Source organism: Myotis nattereri, assembly GCF_964212035.1.
Source record: "Myotis nattereri genome assembly, chromosome: 3".
Lineage (NCBI taxonomy): Eukaryota > Metazoa > Chordata > Mammalia > Chiroptera > Vespertilionidae > Myotis > Myotis nattereri.
This window is the reverse complement of record NC_138077.1, coordinates 174,895,077-174,918,923: the sequence shown is the minus strand read 5'-3', so window position 1 is coordinate 174,918,923 and position 23,847 is coordinate 174,895,077. Positions and strand designations below refer to the sequence as shown.

The 23,847-nt window shown below is 42.3% G+C and overlaps 1 protein-coding gene across 8 annotated transcripts in view; it reads left to right on the top strand.

Moving 5' to 3' along the window:
• Positions 1-23,847, top strand: part of FGGY (FGGY carbohydrate kinase domain containing) — a 412,099-nt gene that overhangs the window by 60,317 nt on the left and 327,935 nt on the right. For all 8 annotated transcript variants that reach the window (XM_081087572.1, XM_081087570.1, XM_081087567.1 and 5 more), the window contains one exon: positions 16,852-16,940. In XM_081087572.1, the coding sequence (XP_080943698.1) occupies positions 16,852-16,940 (89 nt within the window). The remainder of the gene's footprint in view (positions 1-16,851; positions 16,941-23,847) is intronic.

Genomic DNA, 23,847 nt, shown 5'->3' with positions numbered 1-23,847 from the left:
CTCATTTCCTCCCATGTGCCACGGTTACAGGCAGGCAAACCAGAGGCTGAATCTGGCCCCCAGATGGGTTGTGTTTGACCCACTCTGTGTTTGAAAAAAAAAAAAAAGTTAAAATTACTTTCCAACATTTTAAAAACTAAGAAATTGTACATAAAAATTCATACTTTCTACTTCTCTAGAATAAATAACAAAAGGACTTGGCAATCCTGGGCCCACATTCCCATGCGGCAGGAATTGGCCAGAGCTGAGTAGGCGCTGCCCCCTTTAGAAGGGGCAGGTGTCCTTCATTTCCCAGCAGTCCCCACCCAGCCCGCTTCACTCATTTCCTTTTCAGCACGACCCCTCCAGGCATTTGGATTGGAGACCCAGGCTGTGGGAAGCTTTTCAAATAACCCATCATTCCTTTTCCTCTAGTAGAATGCTGAGAGGAATGGAACGGCTTTCCAGATGGTGCATTTCTTGGTTAGTGGCTCAAAGGCTATCATACCCACACACCTCTGGGTCTTTGCTCAGATTTTCTTTATGCCTGGAAAACTTATAATAATTTCTTCCTTCACTTGGGAAAACTTATACCAATTCTTCAAGACTCCAGGGAGCGTTCCTTGACTTTCTCCCTTGAATATTGATTAGGATCCTACCCTCTCCCCCCAATGGCATCTCCCCCTTACCTCTGCTTAGAATTTATCACACTATAGTGTGTGTACCTGGCATCTAGGGACACATACAGCTTAGCATTTAACATTGATAACAGTAAATATTTTAACGAGTGAGTGGATGAACCCATGAGAACATTTATCACGGCATTTTTGATGGCTGGGTGTGTCCCTCCAGTAGCTCCATTCCAAAGTCAAGATCCACCGCATGCCGAGCGCAGGTTAATTTTCTCCTCTCCGTCGTGGAAGGGGGAGTTGGGAGCATTACCATTCCTTTCCACCCAGAGCCACCCTTGGCTACAGTCCTGTTAGCATGAGTCACAGCTGATTTTGTATGTGAAGCGAAGGCTCTAGTGGAGGCAGTGACTTCTCCACACCTCTCCTTGGGGTGGACAATCCCTTCATGTTGCTCCCTTCATCCCCCAAGAGAACAGAGTCCAAGACTCAAATACGGAATCAAATAGCCTCTCTTTAGAATGTGTAGACCAGGGTGCTGTGACGTTCGGACCAGATTCCTCCCCACTTTGAGCAGCGAGGACAGTGTTGTCAGCTGTTGCTAGGGCATCTGCTGTGGGTTTTCTCTCCGGGGTGGTCTGCCCATAAACAGGGCTCATCACTGAATATATGGAGTGTTGGGGCCGATGGCCTGCCTTCAATGACCTGGATGACGGATTATTTCTTTATTGTCCTTGCACTCACATATCTGATATATGCCAAAAAGGTACCATATTCTTTTCGTTTTATAGTCCATCAAAGTAATTTTAAAAAGCAGACAGAAGAGAAAAGGACTTGGCCTGATACCTAGTAACATTTAATAAATGTCAGCTATTGTTACAATACTATATTTTGGGTTTAACTTTATGGCTTATGGCAGACTTTGACATCTGGTTTCTCTATTTGAGCTATGACATTGCCTTGTGAGATACATATTACTGTTTGCCACATTTTACAGTTGAATGCAACAAGCCTCGGGAGATGAAATGACTTATCCACAGGTGTCAGGATTGGTCTTCATGAGGGTCCTTTTGGCTCTGAATCCTGCCTTGTATTCTTCTGCTGCACTATCCATGCTCCTTCCTCAGCTGCGTATGAGCAGGGACCAAATCTATTCATACTTGTCTGTTGTGTCCCCAGAGCCAAACACAGTGCTTGGCATTGAGAACATACTCAGTATGTATTTACTAAATGAATTCATGTTTCCTGGTCAGAGCCAGATGAAACGGCTGTGGTAGTAAAGCCCTCGTGCCCATCTCCCTGCTGCCAGCCCCCTGACCTCTGTGCAGGCTGTTCTAGTGTAACCAGGGAGGCGAGAAAGATGGCTAAGTCCAGCTGGCTTTATGCCTACATGATATGATTTGATGTACAGCAAACATTGCATATAATTCTTTTCTCACACTGGCTAAAATGGAGGTCACACCTACTGGACGAAAATACCCTACAACAGACAGTACATTTAACGTGTGTTGTGATATAGGAACTCCTTAGCAGGGTCAACCTTGTTGAGGGGAACTGTCACCTTAAATATCTGGATGCCTGGGGTAGGTAGATGCTGATTGAGGCAAGGGAAGAGGCAGCCCTAAGTCAGAACAGTTGCAAAACAGGGGATTCTTCTGGAAGGATAAGTAAATCTCATCTCTGTGGGCATGTGGGTTGGTTTTACTCTTTGTTATTGTTCTGTTATCTTAAAAATGAGTAGCAGTGTTCTGCTGTTGTAGAGATATATTCATTTCATCAGTGAAACAAACTTGTCTAGTACCTGTTATCTAGTGCCTGATGAGGTGGAGGCAGAAGTGTCCTTTATCTCAAAGAGCTTCCGAGTCTAGGACCAGGTGCCAGAGGCTGTGAAAGCCATATTTTTACGCATTTTATTAAAATTTTCAAGAATGCAAGAAAGTGGAAAGAGTTTTATAGGGAACACTCAGAACTATCATGTGGATTCTGCCATTAATGTTTTATTGCACTTGCTTTCCATCTGTCAGCCCACCTAAAGTTTTTCCAGTAAGTGGAGACATCTTTAGACTTGTGAACGCAGTTTGAAATATTAAAGACCCTAATAAAATCTGTCTAAGATATTGACCCTGCTTGATTGCTATCTACAAACATCATCAACTCCTGCACTGAAATTTACTACATATCTACTATGTGCTTTTAAGTCTGCTATTTCATTTAATTCGTCAGAAAATCCAGTGAGGTAGGCGGTATAACTTATTTTGTAGATAAGGAAGCTGAGTTGGAGGGAGTTAAGTTACTTCTGGCAATATTGGGACAGAAACTCAATTTTTCTAACTCATGGGAATGGATTTAAAAAGGAGTTAGTGGGTCAAACCAGTCTTTATCAAAGAAGGTCCCCCTGTCCAGTCCACAGGTAAGACACCTAGAGAGAGAGAGATAGTTTTCATAGTTTACATTTCAAATACCAGAGGACATATTTGTTTGACTTAACATTTTTTTAAAGATTTTTAATTGATTTTTAGAGAGAGAGGATGGGAGATGGAGAGAGAGAGAGAGAGGAGAGAGAGAGAGAGAGAGAGAGAGAGAGAGAGAGAGAGAGAGAGAGAGAGAGAAAGACGTTGATGTGAGAGTAAAGCTGCCTCCCACACACCCCCTACCTGGGATCAGGAATCCTGATCAGGAATTGCTCTGACAAGGAATCAAACTATCAGTCTTTCGGTGCATAGGACAATGCTAAACTAACTGAGCCACACCAGCCAGGACTGACTTAACTTTTTAAGATAAAATATGAACTCTAGAATAAAAAGTTATCAAAGTTGTCTTCAGTTAGACTCACCATTAAAGAATCATGCTTGAGATAGGGTGAGATCTGCTGTTTGTGTACCTAAGATGCACACATTCCAGCCCATCCCTCTCTGGTCTGTGACCCAGCACATTAGAGTTACCTCTCAAAGACTTGACCACTTCCTCCCCTTTGCATTCACCTTCACTGTTTGTAGTTTGACCAAATGAGTAAATTACTCAACTAGTTACTTACCCCTCTGAACCCAGGAGCCCTGGAAGTACTTCTGTAGCCAAGACCTCACTCAAGGCTTTTCTCTGGGCATCAAGCGGTGGCCAGCCTCTGTTTGAATGATAGAAATGACTTAGGGATCTCCATAAAACCCCATGTCTGCCTGCGTCCTTCCCTTATGGACAGGCTTATGGATTAGGCCAAACTTATGAGTGACCTCAGTAATAAAGGAAAGTCTAATCTCAACTCTTCAGCCTCACCAATACCCATACCTACACCCTCTCAAAAAGCTGCACGAGTCTGACTTCACCACTGACTAATGAAAAGTACTGGTCATGGCCTAGCACCGGGTCATGTTTTTGCATTTGGGAACGAGTGGTCTACATGACCTTGGAGTTTTCCTTTAATGCTGCCATTCTGTGAACCTAAGAGAGACAGGCAAGTACCAGGGCCAGAGTGAGGCCTACTGCAGTGGTCTGGCCTCAGGCCTTGTGGTCTGGCTTTGGCTGGGGTCAGAGACAAGGCCAGGGACCTGGGAGAGAGCGTGAATCACTGGGCAAATATTTTTTGAGCACCTCCCATGTCCTGGGAAGCAGCAACGGGATAGGGGTGAAGGAGGACTGGGTTTGGAGTTCCAGTGGTCAGGGTTTCACCCCAGGCTTTTCACTTACATCTGCGTGATATTGGGCAATTCATGTCACTTATGGGCCTTAGTTTTCTGTCTGTGAAATGGTGTTGATGTTTATTCTGTATCAGGAGATGGTGGGAGTGATATATGTTCAGATGATGATGATGATGATGATGATGATGATGGCACAAGTTGACTTTTGGAAGGAAAATTAAGGAGGTCTGTTTCTCATATACTTACTTCTAGATGGAGTTAAGAAAGCCAATAGGGAAGGGCAATAAAATGTGTATTGTTCTTTATGGACAACTTGGGGAGCAGGGATCATTCCTGTTGGAGCAGGTGGGAAAGGCTGGGAGAGGTCACTGCATGCAGCCAGCAAGTATAAGAGCTGGGATCTCACTCACATCTAGCTGCAGCCTGTGCTCTTTCCACAGCAGCTCACTGGCCAGGGGCTGGGGGAGGAGAGGAATCAGGGAGCGTAATTTCATCCTCAGAGGCTGCAAGCAATATTTTCAGAGCAGTTTCACTCACACTGTTAACCAGTAAGTTATAGGGTTTTGTCTTTAGCAATAAACATTCTCAGAATGCTGGCTTTAAGAATGCGTATATGTTTTAGGTCCTAGCCAGTTTGGCTCAGTGGATGGAGCATTGGCCTGTGGACCAAAGGGTCCCAGGTTTGATTTCCCAGGTCAGGGGCATATGCCTGGCTTGTGGGCTCAATCCCCAGTGGGAGGTGTGAGGGAGGCAGCTGATCAATGAATCTCTCTCATCATTGATGTTTCTATATCTCTCTCTCTCTCCCTTCTTCTCTGAAATCAATAAAAATATATTTTAAAAAAGAATGGGTATATGTTTTAGAAGTGGTACTACTGAGCTCCTGCCAGAGTTGATCAAGGACATTCATTCATTCATCAACAAGCATTTATTGGAAATTTGTTTTATCTAGGTAACTGCTGGGCGAGCAGCAAATAAAGCAGAGTCCCTGTCCCCAGGCTGCTCATATTCTAGAAGAGGGACGGAACTAAGGTCACAGTACACTGTTAGTAGAATGGAAATTTAGGCCAATCAGAAAATGTGCCGCAGTTAGGGGAGTGGAGTGTGGAGGAGGCGACAGGCTGGGGGCTGACGGATGGGTTGGAGTTAGCTGAGCACTCGGGTGGGGTGACTGCTTGCAGAAGGCAGGTTGGTGGATGGAGGAGCCTGGGGGAAGGTCTGGCAATGTGAGGAAACAATGTGCAGGGGCTGCAGATGCAGGATAGTGAGAGCTTAGAATGTGAGCACAGTCCAGTGAGTCAGTCAAAAACCACCTTTTGAGTCCCCATTATGTATTCAATACTATTCATGATAGAAATCTCCTTTCTGGCATCGTAGAATGGAGCCAGTTTCCCTTGGCCACAGTTGGAGGAGAGATAGAAGCTCTTTGCCACACCTTTTCTAAATCTCTGACTTGAGGGCCTGGGTCTGACACCCTAGGGAAGACTAGCTGCCAGGGCTCCTCCCCAGGCAAGCCCTCCTCATTGCAGTCATCTCAGGACTAGACTAGACAGTGCCCCAGAGGACAGAGCCCTGAGTTAACCCCTCCTGCCCAGGAGGGTGGGACTGAGCTCCAGGCAGGGCTCTTCCCACCTCTTCTCGGGTGGGCGTGTGACTCAGAGGCGGTGACATCATCCATGACTTCATTCACCCAGAGGAGAGACAGTGCTGACCCAGCTGGGCTCCGGCTTCTGCCTTTCCTTCTCCATGTTTTATCTCAACAGGGACATTGTCATGGTCCTGCTGTTGTTTCCCACACATCGTTTTCATTTTCAGTCTTTCACTCTTAACTTTCTTTTCCTGTCTTTCTCATTTGATTTCTCATGTTAAACCTGTTCTTCATTTCACCCCATTCCCTTTCTTGCATTGTCCATCTTTTGCTTTTGTCTTTAATTTTACCTGCTTCTTCTTAATCTTGTTACATTTTCTTTCTTGCTCAACTTCCCTTTAGCCTCCATTTTTCTTTCTTCCTTTCTTTCCAAGCTCTTTCTCTACATAGATACTGGCTCTTGAGCCTCCAGACATCTCACCAAGTTGTTGCTGTCCTAACCTTCCTAAAACTGGATTCATAAGTGGCCCCTGCTCAGGACTGATGGTGTGGCTGCCTTCCCTTTTGCCTTGAGTGTCTAATCCAAATACAGACTTACCCTTCCTGCTCTTCAGCACACATTTCCCTTCTCAAGGGTCCTTTTTTTGTGGCCAGGGATGTATTTGATGCTTCTTTCTACACTTTTGCTCAGGCAGTCACCCCAGCTTGGACTGCCTTCCATCCTATCTTCCTTGTTATTTGCCTTCCCTCTACACTAAGGTCAAACACTACCTCCTCAGTAACACCTGCCCTCTACCTCCTGCCCAGAGCAGTGTCTTTTCTTCATGGACAAGCTGCATTCTTCATTTATAAATCAGGTATTTTAGAACTTGAATTGTTCTGTACTATTTATACATTCTTGCTGAGGGCTTCATATACACAGACTCTTTGCTCTATCCACCCAGAATGCAACCTGAGGGTCGGGACCAGTTCATTCTTGCCTTTCATGGCCCACCTTCATACTTACACAAACCTGGCTGCGAGCTGGGACTGATAGATACATTGTTGAATGGTCAATAAATATGTCATTTAAGAAATAGTTATTTCGTTTAAGAAATATTTATTTCATGTTAAGTCTAGGGATAAGATGAGTAAGTTATAGCCCCTCCCTAAAAAGAGCTAAGAGTCTAGTAGGAAAGACAGTTCTCACCATAAAATTTTAATTTGTGGAGGAAATTGAAATTTACTGGAAATGTGCCAGGATGGGCACATTAACATGTACAACCTCATTAAATGGAACCCTACTAACAATACGATGAGTGAAATAGTGTTGTAAATGAGCAAAGTGAGACCCATAGATATTAGGTGACTACTGGACGACACAACTGAAAGTAGGAGAACCAAGGTTTGAACTAAGGTGTATCAGTCTACAAAGCCCCTGTCCTTCCTGAAAATGGAAACAGGAGTTGGAACTGACATTCTAACTAATATTAGGACAATTTCTTAAAGAGGTGCTTACAGTGTGCCAGATGCTGTTCTAAACACTTCACATCCCTTTGCTCATTTGTTCCTTCAACAACTCTATGGTGTAGGCAGTAGTATTGTTCTCTCTAATTACTATGGGACAAGGAAGTCTAAGTGAAGCTGTCCCAAGGCCATGTACCTATGAGGTATTAGAGTCAGGACATTCACCCTTGGAATGTGGCTCTGGAGAAGAGGAAGCAGAATGTGCAAAGTCACCTCAGTGTAGAGTAGATATTGCATTACTTGAACTGCCACTGCATCAGCCCATTTGAAGTATCGGGGACTGTGGGGATGCTGATAGGTAAAGTCATTGACATGTGGGGTAAAGAGGAAGCCTGGAGCTAGGTCACAATAACCTTGAAGTGTTCATTGTCCTCCACAAGGGCCCTTCATAGAAGATGCAAGTAGTGTTCCCTGAAGGGATGTTGTCTGTGATGTGTTACCACGAGGTGTACACCATAAGGAAGAGTTTATGAAGTGTTGATCTTCTTCTACAAGTTGAATAGGGAAGGTATTTCTCAGCTGTGGCTCTTGTAGGAAATGAACAGTGGTATAAACGAACAAGGAAGCCTGTAGATACCAAAAGAAGCCCCAAAGAAATGCCATATTGGAACTGTAAAGTATAATCCTTTTAGGTTTGGAGATAAGTAAATTTGGCTTGACGGACTTTTGGGGAAGAAAGAAGAGGGGGCATCCATGCACGCCAGCCTGAACTTGACACAGGTTGTTCTCAGATGTCCCAGAGCATTCAACATTAGATGGAGCACCTTTCCTGCTGCATCCCCCTCTCCAGTGGTGCTTGGCAGCCATTCAGCATGGTGCTGCACTGACCCAGAAGTCCAAGCCAAGAAGTGAATGAATCCATTTTCCAATTAAAATGAAACTTCTCCAGAGGACCTGCTCACCCCGAGAAGAGAAATTTATCTTCCTGGCAGTCTGGCTTGGCTAGAAAATGTCTCTGCTCCTAAGATAGACTATGAAAAGCCATTACTTGAATGAGAAAAGAGAAACTGGGACAGTTCTTATTCACAATCTCATTTATTTATCCATTCATTTCTCATTTCCATTTCCACAAACTTCTATTTAACTTGTACATCTCTGCTCATTCATTTCTTTTATCCATTCAGCTAATGTTATTCATCATCTATATATCAGATACAATGCTGGACCCTAGGAACAGAGAGATTGGAAAAAAACACACACAGTCCCTGCCTCTTAGGAGCTTTCAGTCTAATGAGGGAGGTAGGCACATGAACAGATGATGGGAAGTGCCGTGGTTGGGATATTCACAGAATATTATGGGGTGTACCATAGAGGCACCTAACTTGAGAATCAGGAAAGATTTCATGGTGTGGGTAACATTTGAGTTGAATCTTAACTGATAAATACATGTTAGCCAGGGAGAGTGTTTCAGATAGGGTACACTATGAATAAAAATACAATGGTGAAGGGAAAAGTGGATGTGAGTGATGTAGTGTGGTATCTCAGAGTGATCAGAGATGAAGCTGGTGAATAAGATATGGATCGTATATGTCTTGTTAATAAATTTGATCTTTCACTTCAAAGGTAGTAGAAAATGTTGAAGGGTGCATAGTATACTAGATTGGAAGCTCCCTGTCGGTGGGGACTGTGTCTGTTGTTTGCTCGTTTTCTTAGCATTGAGTGTAGTACCTGAAATGTAGGGGATACCAAATAAATACTTATTTAATTAATAAATTATTTACATAGTCAAATTTACATTTTACATAGGCCATTGTATTCTAGTTAGCTATACATAGGGGTGGGATTGGAGGGGGTAAGATTTGAAAGTTAGGGGCTGTATCAGTTAGCTCTGCTGTGTAACAAACCACCTCAAAATTGAGTGGTATAAAAAAACACCAATTATTTTTATCCCTAGTAATTATGCAGGTTGCTTATTGGGAGGTTGTTTATTATGCAGGTTGCTCAGAAAGATGCCTTTTCTGATTTCCACTCAATTCATTCAAGAATCTACAGAAGGCTGCTGGGTAGGTTTGGCTGATCTTGGCTTGCTCAGCTCCCTTGCACCTTGCATTACCTTGCACCTTGGCTGGATAGTTAGTTTTTGTTCCATGTGTCCTCTCATCCTCCAGCAGGCCAGATTGCACTGCCTCATGTGGCACCATTTCATTCCAGGAAGGCAAAAGCAGGGATTCAGCTGAGAAGTAACACAGCGCTGCTGCTTCATTTCATTGGCCAAAGCAAGTCATAGACCAGCCCCAACACAGTTGACCCTTGAACAGCACAGTTTTAACTGCACAGGTCTACTTATACACAGACTTTTAAAAATAAATATGCAGTTGGTTCTCTGTGTCTATACATTTCATTGTCCTATGCCACTTTATAGAAGGGACTTGAGTGTACTCAGATTTTGGTATTTGCTGGGGGTCCTGGAACCAGTTTCCTGTGGATACCATCAAATGACTGTCGTCAACTTTTTGGAGAGTCAAGAGTCATATGCGGATTCTCATCATTGATGTTTCTGTCTCTCTCTCCCTCTTCCTTCCTCTCTGAAATCAATCAATATATATATATTTATATACACATAAAAGAAGAATCATATGCAGATTTCAACTGTGCCTCTAGCACCTGTGTCATTCAAGGGTCAACTGTGTCTGTGTGTGTAAAATCTCCTTGGATTATTGGCTCTTTTTCTTTGAAGAACCATGACTGATACAAGGAGGTGAAGAGATGGGAACCTCTTGATGAATTAATTGGGAATTTAAATTAGGATGATTGGATGTAAAGAATGAGAGAGAAGTACAGATGACCCTTGGGTAACTGGATCAGCTGACAATAGAAAATCAAGGAAGGGAAAACATTTTGGGGAAGATAACATAGTTCATCCTGGGCATGCTGAGTTAGAAGTGCAGTAGGACATCCAGTAGACATGTCTCAGAGGAGAGTGTGAATGGAGTTTGAGATTTGGCACGTTACTCAGCTTGTAGTTGGTTGGGACCATGGGAGTAATTGAGATTGTCCTGAGTGTGAACAGTAAGAAGAGTAGATAGGCAAGAGCTCTGGTAGTATCGACATTAAAAGGAGCTCAAGAAGGTGGCAGATAAGCAATGAGAATGGTGTGAAGGGATCCAACAGAACGAGATATTAGGAGAGGCCTCCTCAGCTTTCCACTTACCCAACTCTTCTACTTTTTTCATGTTTGTTCCAAGACTTTACATCCCAAAGCCTTCCCTTCATATTAGGACTTCTTCACTTCCTTCCTCATTTCCCCGCTCCTTCCCTCCCTTTCATAGACAATACCGCCCACAAGAAGTGGTGCTATCTAGGCCACATGACACCTCCTTTTCTCCTGCCCCTTCTGCATTTTGTTAGGCTTTAGGGAAGCGGTTCTCAACCTGTGGGTCGCGACCCCTTTGGGGGTCGAACGACCCTTTCACAGGGGTCGCCTAAGACCATCGGAAAACACATATATAATTACATGTTGTTTTTGTGATTAATCACTATGCTTTAATTACGTTCAATTTGTAACAATGAAATTGGGGTTCACCACAACATGAGGAACTGTATTAAAGGGTCGAGGCATTAGGAAGGTTGAGAACCACTGCTTTAGGGAGATAGACACATGGAGTAGCACTGGGCTGGCCCACAGAGATCTGCATTTCAGTCTGTCTTTCCACTTCTCCGTGTGTGATCTTGGGACAGTCCTGGTGTGGCTCCTTTCTGGATTATAGTTTCTTAATGTGCAAGGTGAGTTTTATAATTTCTTGCCCTCCCTGCCTTAAAAAATCATACAGATCAGATGAGATCATGCATGTTAAAGTGCTTTGAAAAACGCGAACCTCTGTAGCAGTAATTAGAGTGAAACTCATTGGCTTATCAGGCCCTCTACGTTATTGCATTTAATTCTCACAATATCCCTTTGAGGTAGACGCTAGTAATAGGGCATTTGAGGAAACTGGAGCTTAGAGAAATTAATTTGCTTAAAGCTACACAGCTGGGAAGTGGTGAGGACAATAATTAAACTCAGGTCTGCCTGACTCCGAGGTTCTTAGAGCCCACATACCAAAACCTCGTTCTCCTAATGCATGTGGTGGTATCGCATTCCTGGGCCAAGTCTGCTCTGCTGAATATGATCAGTTTTCTTGTCAGTGATAACATTTTTATGGTTGGGAGATCCACTCTAGTGTGGATTATAAATTTACCTTTCTGTACAACAGAAGGGCTCTAGGGGAGGTGGTGACGGGAGGGAAGATGTGTGCAGAGATCCACTTCTTGAAAATCAAAAAATTGAAATTACACTATGGAATTATTTTATTTTACAAATAAATTCTATGAGGGTACTGTTAAATCCTCCTCTAATGGGGGTAACCTTAACTTGTCAGTTCAGGTTTTTGTTTCTGGGGTGCCACTCTTCCACAGTAGCGTAGCTATTTATTTTACTTGACCTTTTGGCTTCAGCTCAAATCTCTCCCCTATGAAGCCTTTTCTAGCCACCCCGACCCAAGTCCTTTCTCTCCTCTGAATTCTGTGATTACTCATTAGAGGCAGCTATGTGGCCACACTCAAAATATTGTGATAAAGTTATACGGCTGACTCACCCAAACCGTGGTGTTGGACTCATTACATACTGTCATACATCATCTTAAATGAATTACCTTTTCCTTTGCGCACATCTTTCTTCAGCTCCGCTTTGACTTTAAAAGGGTTTGACTTTAAATTTCTTTATACCTCTTGAAACTTTTTGCATTTTTTCCCCCATGAGTCAGCTAGCTGGCTTCTGCCCTCCAGGAGTTTGTCATTTTGAGGTGCATTTAGGCACATGAATATATGATTAAGATATAACAAAGGATGGAGAGATTCACTGGAAAGGTGACATTTGAACTGGATTTGAAGCAAAGGTAGAAGTCTGGGGCAAGATGGGCAAGTCAATCCAAGTAGAGGCATTAGCTCCCATAGAGACATGGGAATATAAAAATGTATAATGCACTTGGGGAAGTGAGAGAAATGAGGTGAGAGCAGGGTGGAGAGAGCTAGGAGAGGGTGATGGCAGATATATCCAGAAGAATTCATAAAAAATAATGGCCACGTTGGAGCCAGGTTCTTAAGTGTCCTGAGAACCATGCCAAGGAGATAAAATGTGGTTTTAGGCCACGAGGAACTGTCGAACCATTTTCAACAAAGGAACAGAGGGGTGAGTTTACGTTTTTAGAAATATCTGCCTTTAGTAGCACAAACCTCTCAGTGTGTCTGTCTATCTGACTTGCAATATGTCCGGTGCTAGATCTTTCTCTCTGTGCATGGGAGTTGGAAACACACAATTGTTTCATTCACTCTGGGAAGTTTCTGGTTGGGGTTTATGACCCACTTTATGTTTTTCGCATCATTTTTCTTTTAAGAACAACATCTAAGGATTAAGTTTCTTCCTGATACAGCTTTTCTCTCTGGACCATCAGCCTGTGCCCTAATTTGGAGTCTTGAATGCAGAGTGAGGATAAGGCTTTGATTTTTTATGGGTTGTTGTGCTGGAGAACAGCATCGTGAGTATTCGGAATGTTTGGGCAGGATCATTTATTGGGTGAGGAGTTAGGGAGCTCTGTTCCCTCCCTTTTATTCCCTGCCCACAGCAGACAGCCCAGATAGAATCCCTTTGCAATTAATAACAAAATACTTGGATGACCCTTTTGGAACTGGTCATCCCTGCTTTCTCAAACTGCTCCTAGACCCTGGTGTCTCCCAACATGCCTTGCAGTATCTGCTTCATTTTTCATACAAGTTCCCACAGTGTCCAGAAGCCACCAGAGACCTCATTGCCTCCTCACACACCACAGTGAGAGGGGGTGGAGAGAGTGCTACGTCTCCCTGCCCCGAGGCCTAGGTGGCTGCTGCCTGGCCTTGAGTCTTGGATATGCTGTCCTACCTCCACCCTCTGCTGAGACCTGCAGCTGTGTGAGCTTTGGGTAGTGCCTCCTTCCAAGAAGTGCTGTTGTTTTATGAAGTAATACACGATTTTTTTTTTTAAAAAAGTCAAGAGTTGTTCCTTTGGTTGCTTTCAAGCCTGGGGGATTGCTTGCTCAAAGGATTTTTATTGGAATGCAGAAGTCTTATTGCCAAGTCACACACCCCAAATCATGGCTGATGTCTTTTTTTTTTCTTTTCTTAAAAAGACTCATTTCTGTTAGTTGCCTGGTAACTGGAGATTAGACTTACCCCATTTGGCACAGAGCTCAACTAGCTTGAACTGGACTTAGCTATTGTGTGATGGGATACACTAACATTGGTGTGTGTTGAGACCTGCTCTATGCTCTCTCTAACCCACCCACCCTGTGTGCAGGCAGGTTGTTATTAGGTACAGAAAAGGTAAGTGAGTTGCCCAGGATGGAAAGTGAAATCTCTGAAATTAAATATATATATATATATATATATATATATATATATATATATATATATATATATGTAAAAAATGTGTTTGGGAGGGCTTTTCTTTTATTTTTTATTTTTCCTTCTATAAAGAATGACAGTAGCTTCTTACATGACCCTTCTCAAAGGCCAAAACCCATCCTCCGACCGGTCTGGGCCTTGGGGTGGTGGTGACTGTGGCATAATGGGAGGATGTCACTTTAGTGCTGGCAGTCTTGTGTGACATTGGGCTAAGCCCTTGTCATTGGAACCACAGTTTCTGCATCCTCCCTATGTGACTATTATATATCGCCTACACACCCCGGAACCCCTCTGAGAATCAGGTGAGACGAGGCACATGGGAGCACTATTCTATGCTGTGGGGAATATAAGAGGGCAGTCACTGTGTCTTGAGATGTAGGCCTAGTGGTTACAAGGACAGAATTAATTCAGTAAGATTGAGGCCCTCGGCTGGGACTGAACTGACTGGGGAAGAGAAGAGATGAGGAGATTTTCCCAATGGAACTAGATTAAAAAATTCATCCACCAGGGCTCCTATGCCCTTGGCCAGAGTGGCATTTGATGGGCAAGTACTTGCGAATCTGGTGGCCCAATGTGAGAACAGTGTGGTATCCTCAGAGGTGGTCTGGCAGCCTCTCAGAGTGAGGGGATCAAGCTTCTGGATCCCTCTCATCCAGCTATCTCGCCCTTCCCTCAACTGGCTCAGCTCCAGGCTGCTCTTGTAGCAAAAGCAGGGACCATTGTCGTCTTGTCCTCTAGACCTCAGACTCCTAATAAGATGTTGTTTCTGGTTTCTCATCCTGTAGAGAGGATGAACTGGAGTCCTTGGCTTTGATCAATGAAGCAGATGTGATCTCAGGAATAAATGATGCTCCCGGCTGCCTTGTGCCTCCTGCCCTCACTGTGTGTCTTTTTGGCAAGAGGCCTGAGGTTCTCTCTGAGATGTTCTGCTTGGGAGCCTTTGTCCACAGTGGCTGTCTGCGTGGTCACAGGCTGAAAGCTCTCATTGTGCGTGATCTTTCATGACCCCACAGATCTAACAGAAGCAGTTGTTTTCTGAGTTTTGGAAGTTTGCTCAGCTCTGGCTTGAAGCCCTGGTTTTGCTGCAGTGGCTTTAGTGGTCCATTTCTGGTGACTGGCCTTGGATTTCTGGAGCCCATCAGAGGAAGCGGCCTCTTCTCTTTTTCTCTGAGAACCAATCACGGAAGCCACAAAGCATGTGGAAAGAGATTCGTTGGAATACCAGGAGGCATACTAGTTTTACTAGCTTGACTCACATACTAGTTTCATTGGCTACCATTTTTTGATTGTGGTCTGTTAGTGTATAAAAAACCACTAGTTCATAGTTGTTTCAGGCGTATTTAGTCAACTTCAAGTTTTGTTGTTTTGCTTAGCATTAACGTATGTGAATATTCAAAGAGAAGTTTAGCCCTCTCTAGATAGTTCTATCTAAATGCTTAGGAACAACAACAAGAAGAGAAAATGGGCTGTTCCCACCAGAGCCCTTTTGATGTTCCTGTTGTCTTAAAGGAACCCTCTATCTGGGGTGATATTCAGTTTCTCTTTTCTCTGTTGTGCATAGATGCCTGTGTTCATGTTGTTGTGGAGGGGAAGGAGGACACAGAAAGAACTCATAGAATTGGAGGGCAGACATTCATAAAGTCCAGCTGTACGTCTGTGACATGGATGTGATAACACTCAGGGCTTCTGTATTGTTCTGAGGAGACACCACATCTGGAAGCCCTTTGTAAACTCTGAGGCCCTCTCCACCTGCGAGACCAGGAGGGGAGACAGCAGTTTGGTTGCTCAGCAGTTATTTATTGGGTGCCTCCAATGTGTCACCCTCCGGCAGACACTGGCCTGTGCCTCTTCTGAACTTGTGAACTGTTGCCCTCAGGGTCCCCAAGTCCCCATGTGCTTATGATACAGTCTTTGTTCTTGTGGCCTGATGGGGAGGCGATCATTGAAACGAAGGCATGGACAGTGCCTGGGTGGTAGGAAGCCTTCTTTGCTATTGCTTCTAGTCTGTTTTCCGCTTCTCTTTATGACGTTCTACTTCTCCAGGTACAGGAGATGGCCACCTCGCTGGTTTCAAGTTTACCTCTCCTCCAGTTTCATTCATAGGCAGAAGTTAAATAACTCCATTGGATCCTGATTCTCCCTTCCTGGGAGAAGAGAGCTGATTGGCTCAGGTCGCATGTCCATCCTGGTCCAGAGAAGGGGAGTGGAATCGCATAGTTTGTACCTCACAACTAAGGGTCCAGTCCTGTGTAGGGGGAGGAGAAAGACGGTCATAGGACATCCTGATGAATAAATTGACAAGGTCCTTGACCTCATGGAGCTTAAAGTACAGCAGGAAAGAATGACATTCACACATAATCGTGTGGTGGTATCAAGAACCAGGCCTGGCCTAGTAGAAGATCCTGGAAGGCCTCCCCCGGGAAGGATGGACAGGGTTAACTCCAGGAGGCTGGGAGACATGGGCCCTGGGAGGGTATGGGGTGCTGGGTGAGGAATGAATGTTCCAGGTGGGGTCCCCAGAGGAAAGAAAACCCCCAGTGGCAAGAAAAACACTGACCCCATTGGCAACTTTGAAGAAACAAATGTTTTAAAAACTTACAATAATAACTTCATTACATGCCATTCTCCTTGGCTTAGATTGGAAGTTCTTTGACAGCAGGAATCATTTGGAACCAGTTGGTCTGGGGAGAATTTTACACAGGCAGGACATGTTCGTCTCATGCATTAATTTCTTAGTGCGGTTTTCTTGCCAGCATACAGCTGTTTAGCTTTGAAATCTTGTATGTCTTGCAGCATATCCTTTGGCCCTTCACTGGGAAGATGGATTGCACACCTTCACAGAGTGTGTTTCCAACCCCTCCAGGTTGGCAAAGGGGGATAAAAGGGAAATTGTGGTCATTTTTGGAAGGATCAATAATCGCCAATTTTTCTTTCCTATATAGGTACTGCTTTTATATCACCTCCTCTCTCAGCCCCTGAACAGATGTTTTATTGGGCATTGTTGGCTATGCTTTTGTTTTGAAAATTTTGAGACATTATTGAAAGAGGAGAGGGGTAGAGAAAAGAGCCTGTAATTGATTCTAATATATATTTTATTTGGCAGAACTTGAGAGAGTCTTGCTGGGATAAGGCGGGACATTTCTTTGATCTCCCAGACTTCTTATCGTGGAAGGCAACAGGTGTCACGGCACGGTATGTTAATTACAAGTTAGGTTCTATTTGTGCTCATCCATTCTCGGGTGTCTGTATATGTATTGTTTTCTTAACTCACTTTGACTAGACACACTGTTTGTACATCTGCATGCGATTTTGCATACTTGAAACATCTTGAATCCATCTTCCACCTTCACTGCACATGCCCAAGCACCACTGTTCCTAGGAGGCCCGGAATGTGATACCCAAGGTGAAGACCATTCATTGAAATTGGACCCATTTGAAAGAGACATGGACAGTCCATTATGAAATGTGACGGTTTTTCCAAAGGTACTTTTTACATAGTGAGTAAAAGGAAAATATATTTTTTGGCCCTTAAAATAAGGCAAGAGATATATATTTTTTAATATGTTTTTTTTTAATTTTTCAATTACAGTTGATACACAATATTATATTAGTTTCATGTGTACAACATAGTGTTAGACATTTATAAGCCTACCAGAGGCCTGGTGCATAGATTTGTGCATTGGTGGGGTCCTTCAGCCTGGCCTGACCCTCTCACAATCTGGGACCCCTCAGGGGATGTTGGAGGCACAGATTTGGCCCGATCCCACAAGCCAGGTTGAGGGACTCCACCAGTCACTAATCTGTGCACTGGGCCTCTAGTGTGCATATAAGATCTTTGGTTAATGCCGAAACCGGTTTGGCTCAGTGGATAGAGCGTCAGCCTGCAGACTGAAAGGTCCCAGGTTCGATTCCGGTCAAGGGCAATTACCTTGGTTGCGGGCACATCCCCAGTAGGAGATGTGCAGGAGGCAGCTGATCTATGTTTCTCTCTCTCATCGATGTTACTAACTCTCTATCTCTCTCCCTTCCTCTCTGTAAAAAATCAATAAAATATATTAAAAAAAAATCTTTGGTTAATCTCTTCCCGCCCTTCTCTCTCCCTGCTTCCTTCTGAGATTCATCAGTCTGTTCCATGTTTCCATGTCTGTGCATTGAGCATCTGCATCCTAGTGGTCAGTGTGTGTCATAGCTAATGGTCAAATGGTTGCTTAGGCATATATATATATATGAAGTCATCATCCCAATAAGTCTAATACCCATCTGACACATTGCATAGTTATACTAGTATTGACTATATTCCCTATGCTGTACTTTACATCTTTGTGACTGTTTTCATAACTGTCAATTTGTACTTCTTAACCCCTTCTTTTTTTCATCCATAAGAGATATGTTTTTTAAGGAAGCTGAATGGGTGTCTAATGAACATATTTTGCTTTTTATATTAATGTACCCAAATCATTGCATAGTGTAGAGGTATATATATGTTGAAGTCAACAATAATTTTTCAAAAAGTATGAATGTTATACATAAGTATGTGCTACATGGCAAAGACAATTAAAAGAATACTCATTGAGTGTGAAATTGTGGCTGCTATTATTAAGACTGGATGTGTGCATGGATCTCCATATGTACATATGGATATACATGAGCAGGTTTGACAGGTAATCTTAAAGTATATACATCTGTTGTCATTCTGACCTCAGATTTCAGGGGATGCACAAGGGGGAGCCGCAGGGCGGGGAGGGGCCTTCTCATCTTGAAAATGATGTAGACTCTGTATTGAGCAAATCTGTGAGGAAGAGGATCCATTCCCAGAGGACAGAGAAACCTGTATAAATACGTATCTTTGCAGAGGCAGGTGTTGTATCTTAAAGTCAGCTCATTCAGAAAGGGCTAACTCTTCCCGTTTTTCTTTTTATTCAAACTCAAGGGACGCTGGGAACAGGAGCCCTGTTTTCGAAGTGCTCTTTGTATTTGTCTCATTTTTTACGCTTTTGACCTTTCTCATAGGGAGTTGATAAGAACGTGGTGGTTCAGCAGCAGGGGCTTCCAGAAAGGAGATAGAAGAGGATGTGTTTCACAGGCGCATCATTTTTCATTGGATTATCCTCCCCTACCACCCATGCCATGATCGTTTGTCTAAGGTCTCAGGGTAGTGGGGATCCACATGCATGTACAAATGGCTTCAGTAAACTCCAGGTACTCACCCCTTGCAGGGAGAACTCCTTGCTCTTGAGGAATGGTCTGAACGTTACCCCAGAAGGTACAATTAGTCACCGTGACACCGATATCACCAATGGGGAGGCCGGTGTGTGGGTGAAGATGTCATCTTGGAGATTCCTTTTCTTGGTGTGAAATTAATTGTCTGAGGTTAGTTCTGGAAGGACCTTTCTGTAGGGTTTTTTTTTGGTGTGTTTTTTACCTTAGTGCTGTAGTGAAAGAGTTGTTTTCATTATTTTAACTAAATGGATTTATTTAGTCAAAGCAGTACTTATAGTGTGGGTATCGGCAATGCCCCTGGCCTACAGAACTTGAGGACTCAGAAATACAATTACAGAGGGAGTAGGACCTTGCTTTCATTCTCTTCTAGTGTTGACTTGCTCCCCAGTTCTCTCTGATGGTACTGGATATTCTAAAGAGTAGGCTTTTGGAAGCTAGCTCTGGCTCAGGTAGATTTAAATGCGGTGGCTTCCAGTTTATTTTGCGTGTGTTTTTTTAAATATTGAGAGAGGAAAGGAAGGAGGGAAGAAGGGAGGAAGAGAGGGATGGGGAAAGAGAGAGAGAGAGAGAGGAGAGAAAGAGAAACATTAATTTATTGTTTCACTTATTTATGCATTCATTGGTTGACTCTTGTATGTGCCCTGATGGGGGATCAAACCTGCAACCTTGGTGTATCAAGAGGATGCTCTAACTAACAGAGCTACCTGGCCAGGGCCCAAAGCTTCCAGTTTGGAGCCTACATATAGAATCAGAATCTCCATACAAAACATCTCTTTTGTTTAACAAGGGCCCCAGGTGGTTATATGATCATGTAATTTTGGACAACGTTGCATACCAGAATATACATGCAAGTAATAATAAGTTTAATGAATTTGTAGAAATGAAAATGGAGATCTCCTATTGACCTATTAGAACATGCTGGGAGCTTCCAGCCCTGCTCATGAAGGTCTCCAACCCAGAGGAAGCCAAGAGCTAATGCACAGAAATGATTTATTGGCTGTCCAGTCATCCCTGCCTTTTTTTCAAATTGGCTTTGACACTCGTGACTCATTCTGTTTTTATTAGTACAGATTTGCAGTCCTCCTCTCTGTGCCCCTTGCCCTGTACTTACGTACTTGCGGGTACCTTCAGGGGCCTCCCCTTCAGGATCTTCTGGAGCAGAGCCCGTGGGCCTTGGGCGCCAGGCACCGAGTTCCTCTTGCAAAGGTGGCTGCCCTGTCCCTGGCACACCAATCTCTTATTTCTGTCTTTCTCTCCCGTTGTTCCCTTTGTTTCCCATTCTTTCTCCCTTCTCTATTTCAGCCTACACCAACAGGGTGAAACCAGTAACCCCTCTGAACTTTCTCTATTGTACAATTGGATAATGACAGCACCCACTCCATGGGTTTAGTTACAGATTGAGCGAGGTAACAGGAAAACTTCCAATCCAGCGCTGAGAGATTTTTTGAAGGAGTTAGCTATTTTATTTTGTTCCCCTCTTCTATCGATTTTGGCAGGGAGTCTTTGCATTAAGTTTCTGGCATAGTGGCAAGAGGGAAACCTTTGTAGTCAGACTGACCTGGGTTAGTGTCTGTCTTTCTGTGGACTGTTTGTAGGAACCCGGAGCAAATTACTTACTTCCCTCTCTCCCCTGTTCCTTGAGCCTCAGTCCTCATGGGGACGTCCATTCAGGGTTATCAAGGGTCTTAGAGAGACTGTGGACAAAAGGTGCAGCACATACTATTGAAAGAATGTGTGGTTCTTTTCATGAAAATGCCCTTTGTCTTCTCTTGTAGAATAAGGAAGATGAGGGAAGGTCTGAAGTTGAATGAAAAAAAAAATAACACATGCAAAAACTTTGGGCAGTAAAGTACTAGTATGAACTTGGCATCCGTTGGGCCAAGAAGAGGTTCAGATTTGGTGTTTATTTGGCTCTTACTGTGATTGTTTTGGGAGGCTTTGGGGCAATGTGTGCCAAAAAGGCTAGAGGGTGTTTTTTATTATTCTAGTGGAGTTAAGGCTAAAAAGTGATTGGATTTCACCTGTCTTAGAGCTTTCAGACTTGTTTTTGGCAGTGACAGGAGGTAAGAAGTCCCCACCTCTTCTTATCTGTTTTGCTCCCCTCCCCTTCTTGGGTTTCCCCACCCCCTTTAGTTATTGTTCTCAACCTTCAAAATATGGCAGCTACTCTTGTTTATCTGAGTCATGAGAAAATCACCACCTGGCTTATGATTAATTTGTAATTCAGCTCCATTCTTTTTATTATATTAATGAAAATAATTATTGCTATTTTTGTTAATACTACTAATAATGGTAATTATCATTTATTGCATGCATTTTATCTGTAATAGGCATATTATCAAATGTGCATCCCATTAGCCCTGAAACCATCAGTTAAAGCAAGTGGTGGTGTTACCATTTTGCAGTTTGAGAACTGAAGCTGAATGTTTTAATAATTAGCCATATTCTAGCTGTTGAGTGGGGAAACTGGCCAGAATTTTGGTAACATGAGAAATGGGAAGTCAGAAATTTGAATAATTAAATTTTGTATAATCAGACAAAAACATATTCATATGTATATGTAAGTCTTCGCCCTAAGGAGATTTGAAGTGACTGGTAATAAAATGAGATTAAAAAAGTGATAATTTAAAAAAAGAAAAACAAACCACAATGGAGCCTGGCCAGTGTGGCTCAGTATTTGAGCATTAACCCATGAACCAGGGCACATGCCTGGGTTGTGGGCTCGATCCCCAGTGCAGGGCAGCTGATCAGTGATTTTCTCTCATCATTGATGTTTCTCTCTCTCCCTCTTACTTCCTCTCACTTCCTCTCTGAAATCAATAAAAATACATTAAAACACACACACACACACACACACACACACACACACACACAAAACCACACAAAGAAGTGAAAAAACTGAACGAATGACTAAGATGAAACTAAGAGCATCATAGAAACTATCCCAGTTCTTCATAATTACTAATAGGTTTGTTTCCAGGCTTTCTAGCAGACAAATCAAAGACTAGAATATAATCAAGATGAACTGAGTGCACAGATAAGAACCTGATTGCTGTTCAGAAAAAGTGAACTCTTTCTAAAACTGGGGCCTGAGAGAGATTTCTCATAGATTATCAAGGGTTGATGACCTTCTGTAAATTATTTAAAAGCGTGTCCTATTAAATTCAGTTACAATTTCAAATATAATTTTTATTTTAAAACAGTTTTAGAATTACAGAAAAGGTGTGAAGACAGTACAAGAGAGTTTCTATATATTGGATACCCAATTTCCCCTATTATTCACATCTTAAGTTAGCATGATACATTTGTCACAATTGATGAACAAATATTGTTATATTATCATTAAGTAAATTCCATACTTTATTCATATTTCTTTAGTTTTTTTCCTAATGCCTTTATCTGTTCCAGGATTCTATCCAGTATACCATGTACACTTAGTCATGTCTCCTTACACTCTTCTTGACTGTGACAATTTCTCAACTTTCTTTGTTTTTGGTGTCTGTGATAGTTTTGAGGAGTATTTGTCATGTATGTTGCAGCCATGTCCCTCTGTGGCGATTGGCCTAATGTTTTTCTCATGATGAGACTTAGGTAATATGTTTCTTTGGAGGAAGACCATTCTCTGATGAAGATCATTCTCATTATCACAACCAGGCTCTATACTATTAGTATGACTTGCTGATGTTGAGCTTGATCACATGGCTGAGGTACTGGTCAGGTCTCCACTGTAAAGTTACTCCTCTTCCCCTTCTATAGCCTATTATTTAGAAGGAAGTCATTATGCACAGCCTGCACTTACTGAGTAGGGGATTCTGCTTCACCTCCTTGGGGTCAGAGTATCCTTACATTATTTTGAATTATTCTGTGTGGGATATTTGTCTATTCTCAACTCATTTATTTTTATTGTTTTGGACTAAAAGACCAGGTTCCGTATGTACAAGAGATGCTTTGGCAAGTTCTCTTTAGAAGTTATGTGTTAGAATTTCTGAGATGTTTCTATGGCATATGGGAAAACAGGGCGGAATTTCTAGAATCTCAGTTTTATTTTTTCTTGTATTTCTTTATATGATGTATTTATCTTCCCTTTCCTTTTTTCTCCACTACAATATACAATTCTGTGCAAGTTCTTAGTAAATATTCTATCTTCTATGTTAAATATATTAATTGATTGTTTTAGAAAAGTAATCCCTTTTAAAATAGCAATTATTTTTCTGGTTTGTGTGATTCTCTGGGTTTGGGGTTTATAAGGGATACTATTGTATTATTATTTTTTTCATAATTATCTGCTAAACTACCCACTAAATGGTCAGATTATTGCTCCAGGCCTGTTGTCATTTTCCAAACCTAATCTCCAGGATTTCAAAAACTAGTATCATGATTTAGACTTTTATTTAACTGGGGTTTTTTTAGAATTTTTAAATTGTAAATTTGTACAACTTTTACTTAATATATTATGTGTTTTTATATCAATAAGTATTACCTGAAAATATATTTTTGATACCTGTATAATATTCAATCCTATGTCAGTATATGTGCCAATTTTGCCAGATTTTTAGGCTAAAGTTTGTATTTTAATTTCCATTTTTAGTATTAAATGTAATTTTTTTATATTCATCAACCACTATGTCAATTAGTGTCAATTACTAATATGTCAATTAGTAATATGTCACTTACCTATTTATGTCAATTACTAATATTTATATTGGGTTTAAGTGTTTCCTTAAATATTGGTGCGATCTCAATATTTTTTATTATTGTTTTAGTATTTTCCCCAGGTGTTTTGAAAAATTTTAAATCTACAGAAAAGTTGAGAGAGTGGTATATTGAGCACCATATCCTTTACCTACATTCATCAGTTATTAACATTTTGTTGCATTTG